General features: G+C 36.5%; 1 protein-coding gene and 1 long non-coding RNA gene across 7 annotated transcripts in view; one reads left to right on the forward strand and one right to left on the reverse strand.

Annotated features, from left to right (window-relative positions):
• Positions 1-19394, forward strand: part of LOC132508606 (uncharacterized) — a 161344-nt gene that overhangs the window by 71815 nt on the left and 70135 nt on the right. For 3 of the 6 annotated variants that reach the window (XR_009536698.1, XR_009536699.1, XR_009536702.1), the window contains exon 4: positions 5528-5613. This is a non-coding gene — a long non-coding RNA (uncharacterized LOC132508606). Of the gene's footprint in view, positions 1-5527; positions 5614-6279; positions 6388-7110; positions 7187-9392; positions 9723-19394 lie in introns of those variants that run through there. The other 3 variants (XR_009536697.1, XR_009536701.1, XR_009536700.1) reach the window with 3 other exon arrangements.
• UBL3 (ubiquitin like 3) overlaps positions 1-19394 on the reverse strand; it is a 70462-nt gene that overhangs the window by 3486 nt on the left and 47582 nt on the right. The window contains exons 2-4 of the mRNA XM_060128900.1: positions 9623-9731; positions 4499-4585; positions 338-415 (exon numbers count right to left, since the gene is read on the reverse strand). Of these exons, the coding sequence (XP_059984883.1) occupies positions 338-415; positions 4499-4585; positions 9623-9731 (274 nt within the window). The remainder of the gene's footprint in view (positions 1-337; positions 416-4498; positions 4586-9622; positions 9732-19394) is intronic.

Here is a 19394-nt window from a genome sequence, read left to right on the forward strand (position 1 = left end):
CCACAAGGCAAGCAGATGGCTGGGCGGGGGGGCGGGGCGGTGATACCTGTCTTCACTCCCAAAACAGAGGCCTGCAGAGGTTTTTAACATAAGGGCCCACTTACCTACCCAGACACCCTAGAGATTCCACAGTCCTGCCCCTCCCTCTCCCCCAAACCAAGATACACACACAAACACAGAGGAGAATCAAGGGACACGGTGATTTGGTTTGACTGCTAAGGACCAGTCACCATAAACTATGAAAACTTCTTCCCCTCAGAATTTCCGAGAAGCGCGGAGCCACTTCTGAATGGCTGTCTGTGGCTCAAGTGAGAACCTTCTGGAGCGCACGGCTCACCTTGAGAGTTGGGCTCTGGCAGTGTCTCTCTGGCCACCAAGTGCATCACTGTTGTTTTGCCAAAAGGAAGTTTTAATGCTATGTGAAAAGCAGAAGACAACTTGTTACATATACACCAACCTGTTGAAATCACTAACCAAAATTGAAACCATTTTAAAAATTGATTGCTTTTTGTATGACTTCCTCAACAGATGGCATTTCTTACCAGAGAGAGCATCTCTTACAAAATGAAATTAGGTTCATATTATCAGAAACAATTTTTATAATTCAGAAATTATTTAGCTATGGCTATCAGCTTGACACATATATACACATTGTTTAAGGAAGGGGACGAGAGAAAATGCATAACTGGTTAATATTGGATAATCTTTAAAGGAGAGAAGGAATTTCAAAAAGGTTTTGAAGAATACTTTTTCTAAATTAGGGGGAAGTTTAGATTAAGAGACATTTGTTTCTAAACCTAATTATGTTTAGTCACATAATAAAATTCCTGCACCAGACAGGCCACTATAATGTAGAAACAGAAGAAATGACAAACATAATTTTAAACATAATAATAATATAATAATTTTATTATTTTTAACCTTATATGCTTCAATTAGAAAATAATTTTCTTAAAAAGGTTACTTTAAAAGAATCACTGTCTTGGCATTATTAGTAATCACTGTTTTCTAATCAAGTCTTTAAAAGGTTTTTCTCATTTATAAGTAATAATTTTTATTATGAAATATTTCAGACACAGACCAATGTAACGCACCCATGAACCACTGACGCAAAAGTTTCATGGCAAATCCCTTTGTCATTCTGTGTATAAAATTAGAAGCAGCCGGTAGCTCTAACATCTGGAGTTGTTTCCATAGCTGTGATGTTTTAGTTCTGACGTTTCAAGCTAGTCTCTTCACTACAAGCTTAAGGCAGGCTTAGATCATTACTTAGCAAGCACTACCCTCCTACCACTTGCTCTTGAAACCTGCTCTATAGGATGATGGTTAAAAAGAGCCCTAATTATCTTCAATATTCCCAATATTTCATGTAATCAAGGTGAGTTTCCATCTTACTTAAAGCTAGCCAGCCACTACTTGGTCTGTTCTCTTAATTTCTGAAGTTAAAATGAAGCACTGTCGCCCCAAAATACACACTAGGCTGAAAAAAAAGGAGGGCCTTTATTGGATAATCTCCTAGGCCTGACTTAACACTGAAATGCAAACAGGACTTTATATGATGAAACATTTCACTAAATGTATTGGGAAAGCCTGACTGAATTTAAAATGTCCACATACCAAGCTGTGTTCCACTCTCACACCACCTTCTTGACTCCAGTAAGCCAGACCTGGGTTACAATTGCACCCTGCTACTTACTGACTGTAAGATGAGTTCTGAGAGTTCTGCTGACCCCTCCCTACGCCTCAGCTTCCTCCACCTAAATTGGAGATAGTAATTCTATCACCTGCCCCCTACCACTGTATTGATTAAAAGAAACAATCCAAGGAAAGTGCTTACCTCGGGGCTTGGCACACAAAAGCATTCCATAAATATTACCATGATCATCATCTTTTTGAGCAGCCAGGAAAACAGATCTCAGAGAACAGGTAAGTGAACTGAGATGTAAATGTGGAGAAATGTGGGACAGGCCTAGAAAGCTGCTGAGGGGCTTACTGTTTGAAGCCACAAATCTGATTGACGGGGACTTAGTTTTCTTCTCCATCTGAATTTTAACTGGAAATTGTAGACATTGATACTAAGAGAAGGTAAAGGAAGAGGGATACCAGATCCAAGATGCTTTCTCTCCTTCACTGTGGTGCTTCTGCTTTCTACTGGGACACTGCACAGTACCCAGAGGAGAGGGTCTCACCCTTTACAGAAAGATGACCAGGGACGGCAAATCGGTAGTAGATTGGGAGACAGGGCGGGGGAGAGTGGGCATGCAGAAAACTGCATTTAAAAATAAGTATCCGATGCCCACAGGGTTATACATACAGAGCAAGTCTCAAGCCGTGCAAAGCAAGCCTAGGCCTTCTCCACACTAGCCATTCAACTGTATGACCCTGTGTGCCGTCTCCTCCTTATCCACATTCAACAATACAGGGAGACACGGCCTTCCCTGGTGGCGCAGTGGTTGAGAGCCCGCCTGCCAATGCAGGGGACACGGGTTCGTGCCCCGGCCCGGGAAGATCCCACATGCCGCGGAGCAGCTGGGCCCGTGAGCCATGGCCGCTGAGCCTGCGCGTCCGGAGCCTGTGCTCCGCAACGGGAGAGGCCGCAACAGTGAGAGGCCCGCGTACCTCAAAAAAAAAAAACAAAAAACAAAAAACAGGGAGACAAAGAAAAACAGCGACCAAAAAGCCACAAATAGTTCAATGTTATTACCCAGATTTACTGATCAACTTAAAAGGTCTAGGTTATATTCCTATGCTCTTTGTCTAAATCACTAAGACCAGAGATGGTTTGTTCTTGAAAAGATTGACAGCAACATAGAATGAGAGTAATAACGTAAGTCAATCTGTTAATCGGTCAAAAACAAATTCCAAAAAAAAGTCAATAGTTTGATTTTAACACAAATTCTATTATCTTTAATATGAAGTTGGAACTTTGGGGCCACAACAGAGAGGTAATTAAAGAATTAAGTTGATAAGAAATTGCTCATGTAGATCAATACTCAAAGGGAAATGGAGTCTCAAGAGTCATTCGTGGAGTCAATAGATTAATTCAATCAACATTGACCCATCAACACTACAAGAGCTTATGTGAGGCACAGACAATCAAAAAAAGACTAAAATATGGTCCCATCCTTAATGAATGTAAAATATAGCCATAGACAACACATTAAGAATTGGTCCATGTAACTACACAAAGAGCTATCAAGAAGTAATAATAACAATAACTACAAACCAAAAAAAGCTATATTTTAAACGGCAGATACCTCTCAGTAGATAGCAGCACTTTTGAGACCAGTGTTATCAATGCCTCCAAAACTTGGCTGTGTGTAAAATTACATACTGAAACACTCCATCGACTTGATATTGTCATAATAATCATTTGCATTCATCTACTCCAAGTCACATAGTATTTTAACAGTGAATTTTATGTGTTTCTACTATGTAATACCAGAGCACCTTGAAGGAAGAGATTCTTTTTCAACCCTGTATCTTTAATTGTTTAGCAGTGTTGGCACATAAGAAATAAATACATGCTGAATAAATGAACGAATGAACGAAAATATTCTACCATTAAGGAAGAACAGATTAAACATTTCGATTATTAGGTTTAGAGGAAAAAAGTCATGACTATATGTAAACAAAGATATATTACAGTAGATCACTTCCTTTGCCTACATATTTCTAATTCTCATAATATATTTGAAATACTTGTACTTAAATAAAAACAAATCCTGCTGATGGTAGACAGTGTTCCACCCAGAAGGGGGCACTATTGAGCTACATTTCCCCATTCACATATAAAGAGCAGTAATAGCTAACAATTAAAGTGTTTACTATGTGCCAAACACTGTTCTATGTGCTTTGAATTTATAAACTAATTCAACCCTCCCAACCTATGAGGTAGGCACTATGGTTATCCTAATTTACTGATGAGGAAACTAAGACAGAAAGCAGTGAAGTAACTTGCTCAAGGTTACAGAGCCAGTAAGTAGTGGAGCTAAGATACAATTTAGACAATCTGGCTCTAAAATCTGCTCTTTCAGTCACTACACTACAGTTTCTCTAATGTTACTCACTTACCTTTATTCCTGCATGATTAGCAATTACATCAGTTAGAGTCAAACTGAAAACATACCTTCAGTATTCTATTTGAAAATCCATTACCATAAACTTTTCCTAGTTTGTGTGTCTCGCTTTAACTTAAAAATATTACATCTAAATTATATTATCCAGAAGTACACTTAAATTACATTTATAAAATATAGGTATGGACTCCCATCTGTAATGGCTTAGAGTTTATTCTACAAGGCAGTAAACACTTAATCATAGTGCTAAAATTAAACGGAATGAAAAATGTAAAGAAGTAGACATATCAAAAATTAGGCAAAATTCACAGTTTGAAATTATATATTTTTAGTAAGATAAGACATTAGCATTTAAACAAACAAATGAATAATGCTGCCATGAGACAGGCATTAAATCCCATTACAAAGGTAACTATTACCTCCTAATGTGACATTTCCATGTAGAAATCGTCCTTGATAAATAAGGCGTAGAATGTTTGGACTGCTGACCTGCTCTTCTTCCCAGTCTGAAAAGAACCAGGGAATTGTTAGGTGCATTTCAACATAAAATTAAGGTATTAGTGCATTGTTCTAAAATTCGGCTCCAAATCAGATAGAATACATCAGAGGAGACGCTTGGCGCTTCCTTATAATTGGAACAGTCACGACCCACTTAATCACTGTTCCTCCTGTTCTCGTTAAATAGCAAGAGCTGCTTAAGGCTAGTTTTTGCTTCCTAAAGAACACTAAACTGTGCCAAAATATGGTCCTGAAGTTTAAAAATGAAAACAAATGAGTTGGGGAAAATCTAATCCTAGTTTAAAAAATGTCAGCTGAAAATGTTAATAACCAGTAATTAACAGAAAATATTATAATATTACCAATATTTGTACCTTTTAAAATATACATTTGAGGCTGGAAACAATAGGTTTAACAAAGATTTTTAAAAGAATTAATATATTGATATAGAGCATAACAAAAAATTATACCTCAATAACTGGAAAACAAACATTTAAAAAACCAGAACAACAAAAAAATTAGGTGTTTACTTTTGGGTAATGTTGATAACTTTATGGTTTTTTTGAAGCCAATTGATAAACATTACAGAAGACACAACTTTAGTTCACTTTACCCAAAATTCTCAGTATAAACTTGAAAAATAACATATTAGAAGGTGCTATATAAGTATGAAAGCTAGGATGATGTACAAAGAAAATCAAAAGAGAAACTGGTAGGTAGAATGAATAACAGAATATTTCATTTTAGTGTATAACTTACATTATAGTAAAATATGGAATATGATTCTGTTAAAATAATGGTTTGAGAACAGTAGTATCATGACAAGGTATGGGGTTAGTAATTTTCACTAGCTTGTAGATACAGAATTTGAAGCTCTGATTTTGAAAGGTTTGAGAATTTCATCATCATCTTCCTCAAGAATTCTAGTATCATGTGTTTGTTTCCTATAGAAGCTCCTGTTTTCAGGAGATGATAACTGTCAACACACAAACTAGTTTAAAGTAGCCTGAAGAGCAAGGGACAGAAGAGAAAGGAGGTAAGTAGAGCACTTTTCTTCTTGCCTTTTTTTGAGTGTTCAAAATGATGAATATGAATTTGATAAAACCAGTGGCTGTCAGTGACTCAGCACAACAGGAATGGGTAAGGAGAAGTGAAACTCATTCATTCTCCCCCAGGCCCCCGTCTCGTCCCTCCCCCTGGGGTGTCTCTGTTGCCTTCTGACTCCAGGGCTCCCAGGTCCCTCTTCTCCAGAAGAAAGAGTAAGTTGTCAGTTGTTAACACTTTCGTATGGATTACTTTGAATTCATCACACCCAAAATTATTGTTTAATAGAATATTTCTTTTTCCTTTCCTTTAGCATTGTTCATTTTATTCTGTCACGATAATTTCTACCTAATCTAACTTTACATGGGTCAAATTGTATTTTGTGTTAAATGTCCTCAATGTCAAAATGCCAGGGTTAAAATATTCTCCGATAATTTTTCTTTTTAAAATAATTTTCATTCAGTTTATTCAAACTAAAAAAAAACGTTTACCCATCTCTCCCCTCCCCACACCTTGTGCAACCACCAATCTGCTCTCTGTTATCTATGAGCTTGGCTTTTTTTGTTTGTTTTTTTTTAAGATTCTACATATAAGAGATATCATCCGGTATTCATCTTTCTCTCTCTGACTTATCTCACTTTGCATAATTGCCCTCCAGGTCCATCCATGTTGTTGCAAATGGCAAGATTTCACTCTTTTTTAATGGCTGAGTAATATTCCATTCTGTATGTGTGTGTCTCTCACAATCTCACTATGCATTCATCCATTGATGGAAACTCAGGTTGTTTCCATATTGGCTATTGTAAATACAGCTGCAGTGGGCATCAGGATGCATATATCATTTCGAATTAAGTGTTTTCATTTTCTTCAGATAAATACCCAGAAGCAGAATTGCTAGACCATATAGTAGTTCTATTTTTCATTTTTTGAGGCATCGCCATACTGTTTTCCAAAGTGGCCGCACCAATTTACATTCCCACCACTGTGGCTGGGAATGTAAATTGGCCTCCTTTTCTCCACATCGTCACCAACACTTGTTATTCCTTGTCTTTTTGATAACGGTCACTGTAACAGGCGTGAGGTAACATGTTGTTATGGTTTTGATTTGCATTTCCCGGATGATTAATGATGTTGAGCATCTTTTCTTGTGCCTGTTGCCCATCTGTATGTCTTCTTTGGAAAAATGTCTATTCAGCTCTCCTACCCATTTTAAAACTGGATTGTTTGTTTTTTTGCTGTTGAGTTGTATGAGTTCCTTGTATATTTTAGATATTAGACCCTTATCAGATATATGAATATTTCTGGTCAAGATATAAAGACAAATGACAGTAATTGTCTAATTTACACAGAAAAAAAAAATTCTAAAAGTGTTTAAAGTATTTTTTTGAGATGCAGAAACTTGACGCCACATATTTCTTTGTCCTACACAGAGTGTCTTGATTCTCATGTGCTTCTGTGGTTTAATATGCTATCTTCCTTTCCTTCTCAGAGGATCTGAAATTTAAAAAGACCTGTAGAAGAATAATGCTTACAGGAGGAATTTCAGCAACTAGCAACATATATCAGTGGGTTATTTTTTGGAACTCTGACCCAATAACACTATGTGCCTGACTATTCCATCTATTAACAATATTCCACTAAGCTGCACAAGAATATACCAAAGGAAACCAACTCCTTCCAAAAATATATTGCACAAAGTACTTCCTTCTACTGATTTAATATTCACTACACTTTTATTATTAGCACCAATAAATATCTACATTTGCTGACCTTTAGTGCATTTTGTGATACAAAGCAGACCTAGATTTTTTAATGTTTTATATAAAATAAAAATTATTTATTTTTATTCCCTGCAGTGTCTAAAACTGCTGAGTAGAACTGGCAAACTGAGGAAAAGATTGGGTTCAAAAACCTTTTCTATGAAAATAAGTAACGTAGAATTGATACAATTTCCAACACTAGTAGATGGTTTGGGAAACTATGTTACAGACCTGCACGTGAATCTCACCTTTGTTTACCATTAATCAGGATACTTTAAGGAATTGAAACTACTTTTAATGTCTAAGTCAAACAATCACGAAGGTGAAACTATTTCCTTTACCTCAAGTTATGGCGTAACCCTTGCAGCCAGGGTTGTAGTGCCCTTTTCTACAACACGCCCACAGATGTCAAAAGCCTATCTTCACCCTCCACCCCACAAAAGTCACAAAAGGCATCTTTACACTGAGTACAACATCACCACCACACAGGTATTTAAAAACGCTTTCCATACTCTTACTTATCTACCCTGTCCGGCTATGAAGAAAATCCAGTATTCTAAGAACGCAAGTTTAGTTTACTTCAGCTCTTCTGAAATTCCTTCTTATCTATGACCTCTAGCTTCAGTCTCTTCCTCATTTAGGAGCTAGTGTTGACGTGTTCCTTGGTTATCAGTGAGAAGAAAGATCCAGTCATTTGAAAGTGTTTGTCTAAAGCAGAGTATTTCTTAAACTCAGGTCTATGAATCCACAAAGACAGGTTCTTAGGGTCTCAAAGTCCTCTTCAATAAGTTCTAGATTCTGTTTTCATTCTAATGATAATCTGCAAGAGATTATCTAGATAATTCAAATAATTACCTTACAACCAAGTACAGCCTTGGGATTTTAGTGCCCATGTATGCATTTAAGTTTATGATTGTACTGGTGCCAAGCAGTACTTCTTTGTCAAGAGGTTAACAAGAAAAGAACAGAGGTTGACTTAATACATAAACGATGCATTCTTGTTAAGTGAAGGCTGAATGACAATTTGGTACACTGTGTGAATGAAGGTTTTGTGGTGAATCTGCAGATAACTGGGTTCTCATACAGCAAGTAGTAGCAGAGGCATGCCACACTCAACAGTACCATATTCATGGTGCAAGCAGTGAGTTAGTTTTAGCAAAATATATCATGTGGCACACTGAAGTTGTTAATTTGAACATTACCGGTTTTAGAGTTATATTTGCATTTTCTTTGTAGATCTGTTTTAGTTTTATGGTTGTATACAAGTTAATAAGGATAAAGAGTTAATTGAGTTATATGTCTCTATCCTTAAAAATAAACATTATAACAAAAATAAGTCAGCACTAGGGAATCTACAAGAATTTTCTTCCTGTAAGGAGTTCCATATATATTTTTTAGGTTGAGAAACACTGACCTAATTGATTCATTTTGTACACACTGTGTTCTTTGTTAAAACAAGTCTTGTGATTTAAAAGTCCAAGCTGCTTTGGTAGTAAAATTAAGTGAAATCAGCTGAAACAGTCATATCATTATGGTACATGCCATTAAAAGGGTCAAGATGACTTGGGTTAAGTTTAAAGGAAGAACATAAGCTAAAGACTCACTTGAGGATGGCAAGCCAGTCTTATTACATAGAAAAGAATCAGAGGAAGGAATAAGACATACACACACCCCGCCCCCGCGCCCAAATTCTGTTTGTCATAGATACTGGCTTGAAAATGCAACGTATAAATGGATTTTATACCTCCTTGACCTTGTAGTAGTTCAGAGAACACAGGAAGTGACATGAATTAGAAATTAACTTTGTGTCAAGCTCAATTTTAAATAGGCTATGTATAGAATAGACCAAAGAAAACGTATTATAATTTGTTAAAGACAGTTTTTCTTTCCTTTTATGTGTGTTTTGGTATTAATAGGGTTACTGATATGAAAGTGTGTATGTGTGTGTGTGTTAGCTACCTTGTGTATTCTTTAAAAAAAATAATTTTCTTTTATCAATACATTAAAACAGCCCTAAAGCCAACCAGGGACTTGATGCACTGGCTCCGTTATCATTCTGCAGTGAGGGAGCTGAAAAGCAAAACCCAGGAAGGATGCAGCAACCCCCTTAACTTTAAGCCTTACCCTCAATCATTTGTTTGTTCTCTTTTATTTACTTACAACTTTTTCAAAATGTTTGTGAAACAAGGTAGGGCATGAAGAATTAATATTATTCATTCCCAAGAGAAAAATACCACTCACCCATTGGCCAATTGTCATACACATGCTTTGCAATGTCAGAAGCAGAATCATTAGGAGAAAACAGGAACTCTTTTGTTTTCCCGCTTACCAAGATGAGGCGCAAGTTTATCTGAAAGAAGACAATGATTCTTTTAATATAAATCTTGAAATTTTTAAAATAAAATAATCTTTTCATTTCAATAACATTCTCAGTTATTACTAATGCCATTTTCTGGTTTTTATTAAATTATAAAAAGATTCTTTTTAAAGAATGGGAATTTGAGACATGATTTTATTTCCATTATTTAATATATATATGTGGGGGTGGTAATTTACCATAATAAACGAACAAAGGAAAATCAAAATTCGTTATAGTTTTAAACTTAACTATTCCAGCAATGCTCAGAATTGGACTTTTACAGGTTATCATTATAACTATAAAATACACATTTTCCATTGAAAAGCTAATAGAAGTGGTTACCCTGCAGATCACATCACTAAACAGGAAAAATAGTTACTTGCTAATCTGCTTCTTAGGAAAAAGAAAGAGACAAGAATTATATACAACTGTTTATCCTATAAAAAATTTTCAAACCTAAACAAATGAACCAGCAACTATAATTTTAAAGAACTTTATTAGAGTTAATAGAGGAGTCAATAATTGTAATTACTTTAATCCCAATTACATGATCGCTCATTTCTGTGGGAAGGGGAGGAGGCGCCATGTGTGACAAAGAACACAGATTCACCCTCACCGGAAAACCTAATCTGGACGAGAGAGCTACAAATTTTGAGATCCACTGGATTTACAAGTTCAAGTCAATGTATTTTCCAAAAAGTTCACTTTTTCACTTTCGTCTTTATCCATAATTAATGATATTATTTAAAACCACGATATTCATTAATTTCCCCTATAAGTTACAGAAATACAAGTGCGGTTTTCTATACCTCCAGGCGTCTGTTAAGAGACCAAATAACACCTTCCTAAAACTTCCAGTCCTGAGCTCAGCGCTGGGACTAGCCTAGCTTCTTTATATAGAGAGAACAGAGAATGTCATTGTACCAGTTTGAATTGCGCCAGGTCCTAGGTTACCCAAGCTCTCCTCCTCAGTTACTAACATTTTTTTTTTCTTAGAAAAAAAACCCCAGAAAATCTTTAAGGTGACAAAGCCTACAGTGAAAACACTGGTGCCTACTGCAGCAACACCAGGATACCAGGTCACTGATTTACCATCTGCCACAACAGTGGCCATTGCCACTCCCAGTGCCTCACCACTTTGAAAATGTACTGAATGTTATAAAATATCTCCTCTAGAAAAATGCTATACATGGGCTTCCCTGGTGGCGCGGTGGTTGAGAGTCTGCCTGCTGATGCAGAGGACACGGGTTCGTGCCCCAGTCTGGGAAGATCCCACATGCCGCAGAGCGGCTAGGCCCGTGAGCCATGGCCGCTGAGCCTGCGCGTCCGGATCCTGTGCTCCGCAACGGGAGAGGCCACAACAGTGAGAGGCCCGCGTACCGCAAAAAAAAAAAAAAAAAATGCTATACACAAACAATTCTGCATTCAATGGAATGCAACTAGATTCCATAGTAGATGGAATAGAACTGGGTTCTATATTAGAAACTGTATTCTAACTGTATGTACACTATATCTCAATTTTTAAAGTATTTTAAAAGATAAAAGAAAAAGAAATCTACATTTCAGGTGAAAAGCCCTTTCGATATGTCCAATATGAATTTTTGCTGCCTTTTTCTAATTAAAATGAACTTAGACCAAAGAACTTAATACAGGAAGAGATCTGATGAAATCACACTGCTATAAAGAAGTAATTTGATTCAGAAACTCTAAGTTCCATTAGAACAAAATTCAAGTAATAGTTTGCAAACATGATTTTATTGTAAGAAAGCACCACCTTATTCATCTCCTATAACAAGTAATGAGTGATTCCCAAAGCAAGAAACCTAACATCTACACAATACAATGTGAATTTTAGTTCTCACACATATATCACTATTCAAGGCTGTCTCTTTACGTGTGAATATTGGTAAATATATATTTGCTCTGAACTTATATGGAATCTTTTAATAGCTTCAAACTACTGTGTAACAGCCCTTCAGTTATTAATGCCCAAGAAATTATGCCCTTCATAATGGTTCAGCCACATGTGTCTGCTTAACCAGAAAGAAATATAATTAAATTCAGGCTAAGAGTTATGTAAGTGATATGAACCTACTATTTCCTGGAATCAACTTTTAAGTTTAACGTTCATTTCTATTGAGCTTTTCTTCAAATTATATTTAAAAATAGCAAAGAAAAGAGGGAAGGAGGACCTAATCCTTATCTTCTGTAAAGTTTACACTAATGCATACTTTAGATTTTCCCTAATATCCATCAATATGGAAATGGAAAAGTAAATGATAGCACATCCTTACTATGGAAATTTCCCACAGTCATTAAATGACATAAGATATAGATCTGTATGATTTGACATGGCAAGACATCCACAATATATTAAACAAAAACAAAATAATCCACATACCTCCACCCCATAAATACATAACACTAAGTGCATTCATGCTGCAAAGTTCTTGGCATTTCCTATTTTAAAACTGATATAATCACTGTCACTAATAAACTGATATTTCACTTTCATATTTAAAAGTCAACGGTCTAACAAATTTATGTTTATCTAGATGTTCAGAATGTTGAAAACTTTTGGCCTGTAGATGTGTTTGACACAGGTTAAAAAATATTTTTTAAAATGTTTACAGGTGGGCGTGAACTTTTCAGTTTGACACATACCCTACTAATCTCAATATACGCACACTGGTCTGCTTCATACACTTATACCTGGCTGGCCCCAGAAAACATTTAAGTTTATAATTCGTGGTAAAGTTTGAAAGTGGCTTTGGGCTACAAAATGAGAACAGAAAGCAGAGTAAGACTTTAAAACCTACTTAGAGGGAAACTAATCACCCCTTTGGGTGGGGAAAGGGGAGAACATGACAACTGCAAGAATAAGTCTAAAAGTACATCAACCTAAGAATTTATCAAATCTTACCGTTAAACTATCTATAACTGACAGTAGCAGTTAAAGACTGCATTTGGAAAGAAGCTTAAGTCCAAAATTAAAACTAACAGCAATAAACCCACAAAATTAAGTGGCTGAGTAAAGTTAACACATTGCCTGAAACACTTCCACTGCCTGGAACAGTGCCTGGCACATAGTAGGTGTTCAACCAGTATTTGTTGACTCACTAATGTTTCAGTTTCTTCAGTTTGAAGACTCAAGTAGAGATGTAGACTAGATAGGTCAGCACCAAGATCAAAATCCAGGCTTCCACATTCTGGGCATTTTATTAAATGACAAGTGTAGTAAGTAGAATGAGAATGGATAGTAATTTTGTGGTAGTGACACGGACATGTGGGTATTTCACTGTGTAGAAACCTCAGTGTTTAATTTGTCAGGGTCTGGATCTTTAGTGTCAGCAATATGCCACAATTTATATAAATGCTATTATTTAGTAAGGCGCTCTGAAAAGTGAAGTTAATCTTGAGCTACCATATTAACATGTATACTGTGCCTAGTTTTCAAATGAAGGTAAAGACTGGGTTTATTGATACGTTAGATTAACAGATGAGTCTGGACTTGTTCCTATGCTTACATCTATGTGACAGCCTTGTCCCTAGACTAGAAGCATGACTCCATCTGCCTCAGTATGCAGTCAAGTGTATCTTAAGACTGTAACACCAAGGGAGGAAAACACTGAATTCCCATCATTTCCTTTAGAAGAAATCCTGAAAGCAATCACCCAGACAAACATCTAGCTACACAGTTGGTCAGCAGTTAATTGTTCTTATATTATAGTTAGAATCTCTCAGGCTTATTCAGATAAGTAATGTCAATTATAGCTCCCCTCAGTAAATGTAGAGCAATTCCTACAAATTTCTTTGTAGGAATTTTCTTTTAGAAGATTATGTATTAATTATTTAAATACTCATTAATGAAAGACCTTTTTACTTCTTTGAAGCCAAATCAATCTATAAAATACCTTAAAAGAACCTCTGCTCATGAGGTAGTGGGATTCTCAACACATCGACGGATTACAACACTCTTATTTACAGCTTAAAATGTGATATACTGATATACATACTTATCTAAAAACAAAACTGTTAATTAGGACTCAATGACTTGGTATGAGACGGAGCTCCTATTATGTAATGAAATCCCCAAGGGATGGCACTTAGGTCATCCAAATGAATTATATATTTTATAATTACTTTTGAGGCAAAACAAATCAAAACAAGACTATTAGTGTGGTAGAACTACCATGATAATTTCCCGTAAGGCCAATGGAAACAACAGAAGCTCTTCCATGCATGTAATTTCAAGTTAAAAAAAAAAGTTTTCGGTCAAACTGATTGCCATTCCTATTTGTTACATTATATCAATTTGGAGAAATCTCATCTAGAGCTTAATTCACTCAACAATTTGTTTTCAACTGGTCAGGATGGAAAAATTTAGAGGAAGGAAAGAGGGGGCATGGAAGATGGGACTAACTGGAATATAAACGGGCAATAGGAGATGGACCATGCCCTGTAAAAGAAATATGAAAATGTGACTGTTTTCTACAAAAAGATCAACATGTTGATCAAAAAAGGAACTCCTGACTTCCCTGAGAGTCTCTGAGGAGTAAACTGAGTCCTGGGGCACGCTACTCCACTTCCTAGGGAAGCACCTTTGCCTTTGCAGTGCTCATTCCTGCCTTTTTTGCTAAAGGATGAATAAGTGGCCAGTGGGAAAGATGTTAGACTTTCTTTGAAAATCACTTTTTAAAAGCTCTCAATTTATCTCAAGAGGATTATACCCAGTTAAAAAAAAAAAAAGTCAATCCAAAAGGCTACATACCGTAGTATGATTCCACTGATACAATGTTCTTGAAATGACTACGGTAGAGATGGAGAAGAGACGAGTGGTGGCCAGGTTTTAGGAAGAAGGGAAGGCAGTGGCTGTGTTTGTAAAGGAAGCACAGGGATCCCGGGGGTGGAACTGCAATGTGTGCTGCTGTGTAAGTGGCACATGAATCTGCACGTGTGATACAACTGCACAGAACGAAGACACAGACATGAATGAGTGCATGCAAAACTGGAGAAATCCGAATAAAGTCTGTGGATTTTATTAGCGTCAATTTCCTGTTGAGCTACTGTACTAGTTATAAGATACTACCATTAGGGAAAAGTAGGTGAAGGGTGTATTGGATTTTTCTGTACTATTTCTTACAGTTGCATGTGAATCCATAATTACCTTGAAATAAAAAGATGTAAAAACAAGCGCTCAACTTGCTAAAAATTGATATGGTATTATGTTTGTCTCTACTTATTTTTCTTATTTTCATTTGAAGATGAAAAGCGCTTTTTAAAACATAATCTTGTATTAAAATAGCTACTTGATCTAGAGGAAAAAATATAAACCGACCATTGACTTAAGACAAGGTATGAAGTTGAAAACAAATAAGCATTTCTTTTCTAGAGTTACGGATTTTTATAAATGGCATATTTTGAATTTTTGTTAACTGTATGTTAAAGAAAAATGGAATGAAGGAGGAATGTGTTCATGTTTCTACACAGGACTGATTTAAAACAAATTATTCAAGTAACTGCAGTGCTTAAATATGATAATTATATATTTCACAAACTTTCTTTTAGTTGTTTTATTCAAACGTTTTCTGAAACAGACACTATGTTTGGTGCCTGGATTACAAAACATTTAATATGAAATCCCTGGAGGATTTCATACCCTTGAAGCTATGAGACATACAAACATAATTATGGAGGACAGGCGTGGCTACAAAATGCTCAACAAATATTTGCTGAATGAACATAAAAGAGAACAGAAAGGAGAACCTGTGAGCTGGAGATTCCAGGGTAGGGTAAAGAAGTAAAAATGCTACCAGCTTGCCATCTTTTGTGTGGCTTACTACACAGGCACCTAGTTAGCACTAGTCTAGCCAGGCTCTGATGCAGGTGTTCCTACCCACATTTCAGAGCGGTGGGAAGCAGTGCAGAGACCTTAGTAAGTGGGAAGCTGAGAGCTGAACCCAGTGCACTAACAACCCAGAACCTGCTGTCTGCCATTGTGCTCAAGCAAACCAGGTGGTCCTGGCGAATTCCTCACCATGGTCTCCATGATTATTCTCTGTCATCTAGATCACACTTGCCCCCACTATGCCCCAATGACAGGTACCTTCTTTCAGTTCCTCAAAATCGCCCAGTTCTTCCCTGCCTCAAGGCCTTTACCCAGGTTGTTCCTTCTGGTCAGAGCGCTCGGTGCCCCATGCTCCCTACCCCAGTCCACACACGCTCTGGGCTTATATGTTTGAGAGGGGATGGCATAAAAAATTCTCCCGAGCCTAACCATCCTGGATGAAACGATAAAACTAAATTTTTGAAAGAAGAGCAGGAGAAGAATTTCAAAATAGAACTGAAGAAGCCAAGACAGCATTCCTACTTTCTACTGGAATGAAGGAGCAGTCCTATTTGTGAAGAAGTTAATATAAGGCATTCATGAAAACAGATTTTAACTTCTAAGAAAATACACCTGAATTCTTGTCTCGGAATTTACTTGTATTATGTAGTCATAAACTCAGGTACACTGAGACTTGCTAAATGGATTAAAACTATGGGATCTGTTTCTATCTTCCTTTCAACACTTAAAATGATGTAGAGTCTAATATACATGAAATATGAAATCTTTAGAGGTAAAAACTCAGTGGGATTCCTTATTTTTAATTGTAGAAACACTTACCTACCCTGAAAAATAGGTAAAGGGGAGGTCAGAGAGTTCTCTAGCTTAAGCCCCAAGTAAAACTTTTACAACATCTCATGTTACGTGGAATGTTAATTTCCAGAACATTTGACTCATTTAAAAACGTAGGAGAACTACATCCCAAAGCAACACTTAATGCTTTTTGAATTACATGAACCCATCAACTGTTTATATTCATTATTTTTTGACCACTGAACATGAATAAGAAGCTGCTGGACAATAAAAATGAATTGATAATAATAGTGAATTAGCCTACTTGCTTTCTATATAGATTGACTTTTTTTTTCATCAGTGAAGAAACAAAGAAAATGTTGAGTTCTTATAAGTACAATTTAAAATCAAACAATGTAGCTTAAAATTTGTGCAGCATTTAGTGCCTGGCACATCTTATCACAAGTCACCTATTACCATCGTCATCATAACCATCATCAGTTTAGTACGTCATGTAACACTAACCACATGGTGCTCTTTCTTTAGATACTTTATAATGTACATTTACTTTAAAATAAGTTTGGGAAACTTGGATAAAATTAAAATTCCATGAGAAAACTGGATAACATTTTCTTGAGAATCCTTGAAAATTATTCTTAATATTATAATTTTTCCTTCAAGTTCTAAATCCTATAAACTTAGAAAACATGTTAGTAATGGAATTAAATTATGATTTTGCATCACTTTAAAACCTGACTATAGGATATCCTTTAAAACTTGCCCCTAAATAGGATACAAACTAGCTGCTTTAACAAGATTTCAATATGAAATAGTAGCAGTCTGATTTCCTATACATACTATCAACTAAACAGCAACTCTGAATGAAAGTAAAGCACTCTCTTTGGGACACTGGGTTTGTATACAGGGAAACCCTTGTTTTGAGGATTTTTAGGTCTTATAACTCACTTTAATAAGAACAACAGTTCAGTACAATTGTTTCTGTCAACCAAGCACTTAATATATTAAATTACAGACAGGAGAAAGGGAAATGGCAAAAGCAAAGCAATAAAGGACACTGGGGAAGGGAGAAAACTTTTTCTATATTCATAATATATATTTTCATGTATTTCAGGAAGGTGACAGTTTTTTTCTCTGCCCATCTCTCCTTAGTGGAAATACAATGGTGTTAAGTTTTTTGGCTAACAGCCTAAAATCATGAGAGAAGAAACTAATATTTATTGAATACCAACTAAGTACTAGAACTTTTCCTTACATACATTGTATTTTGGCACCTACTATATAGCACTGTCTCTTCTCTCTAATCACCTAGCTACTCCGATAAATCCAGGTATGACACAGCATGAATCTTTCAGACATCTATACTTCTTACACTTGTCTTGGCTTTGCCATTATTTGAGGTGTGTGTCAGGTTACATTTGAGGTTCCTGTGGGTGTCAATTCCCAGATGCTCTTCCTCCTACTTCTAAGCTATTATCAAATTCTCAGTACTATAAATCCCATGCCTTTTACAGTATTCCTCAATCATTCAACTTTTAAGATTGCAGGGAGTCTCAGGATTCATCCAGCTCTTAGACAGGAAACAGACAAGGCAAAAGGCCCTGGAAGACTAGCTAGTTAGTGGCAAAGCAGAACAGGAACACAAGCCTCTCCCCTAGGTCAGGGTTTGCTCCAGCATAACTTCAATGCCTCCCTAAACCACCCTCCCAGTCTCCTCTAGAGCTTTCAAAATATTGGACTTATGTCTTACTCAGATAGGCACTCCAGAAGGGCTTGCTTTTCTCTTCGGAGTCAGGCAACTTTTGAGGCAAAAATACTCCTTATCTGCTACATACTAGCTGAAAACTAATCCTGCATTTCTCTGAATGATGGAACTTCTAGAGAATATAAGTAAATGTCAAGAGAAAAAGAGTTTTCATTTACCGTAAAATAAGTCTGGAAGTGCCAGGTTAAAAAATTCAAACAAGGTATCTGCCAGGAGCTTGGGGAAGGAGGAATGTGGAGTTACTGTTTAATGAGTAAAGAGTTTCAGTTTTTCAAGACGAAAAGAGTTCTGGAGATGGATGGTGGTGATGGTTGCAGAACACTACGAATGCCTTTAATACCTCTGAACTGCACATTTAAAAATGGTTAAGATGGTAAATATTATATGTATTTTACTACAATCTAAACACACACACAAAATTTATAAAACAAAATTCAAAGTTTCCTCACTGCAAAACTTCTCAGAATCTTTCATGTGCCAAAATGAATTTGTGAATTTCCAAGGGGAACAGGGGTCTATATCAGAGTATTCAAGACTTCTACTTTCAGCTGATATTCCCAGAGACTGAACACACAAATGTCTGTTAAACAAGCAACTAGGCTAGATGCTGTACAAGATACAAAGATGACCAGTAGCTCTCCAGTACTCTGAGTTTGCTCTCGAGCATTCACCCACCTCCACAGACAGTGAGGCTAAGGCAAGAAGGTCACTGAAATTCAAGTTTGTTTCCTTGAATGGCACACAGGAGTAGTTTGTGTGACCACTCCAGCCTACCTCGCTCAGTACGGATTTTCAAATTTGTCGGGCGTGCTGTGTTGATGCAGAGCCTGATTTGCATGGAACAGAAAATCAGACATCAGTTCTATGGCATATTTTATCACAAAAAAATGCTGAAACAGTTTTAATTAAAATTATCTACACCTGCTGTTAGAGGATGTCAAAATGACTTTCCTCTTTACAGCGTAACTGTGAATTAAATATTTGCATCACTGTCAAATGAAAGGACAGTACATATCCAAAATGGTCTTTAATATTAGAGTAAAATTCACATAAGATGGACCCATTAAAAACACACAATTGATAAGTCTTATCTTTCCCATATACTTTTTTTAAAAATTAATTTTTGGTTGTATTGGGTCTTCGTTGCTGCATGTGGACTTTCTCTAGTTGCAGCGAGCAGGGGCTACTCTTCATTGTGGTGCGTGGGCTTCTCACTGCGGTGGCTTCTCTTGTCGCAGAGCATGGGCTCTAG

The sequence above is a fragment of the Lagenorhynchus albirostris genome, chromosome 18, assembly GCF_949774975.1.
Source record: "Lagenorhynchus albirostris chromosome 18, mLagAlb1.1, whole genome shotgun sequence".
In the NCBI taxonomy this organism is placed as follows: domain Eukaryota; kingdom Metazoa; phylum Chordata; class Mammalia; order Artiodactyla; family Delphinidae; genus Lagenorhynchus; species Lagenorhynchus albirostris.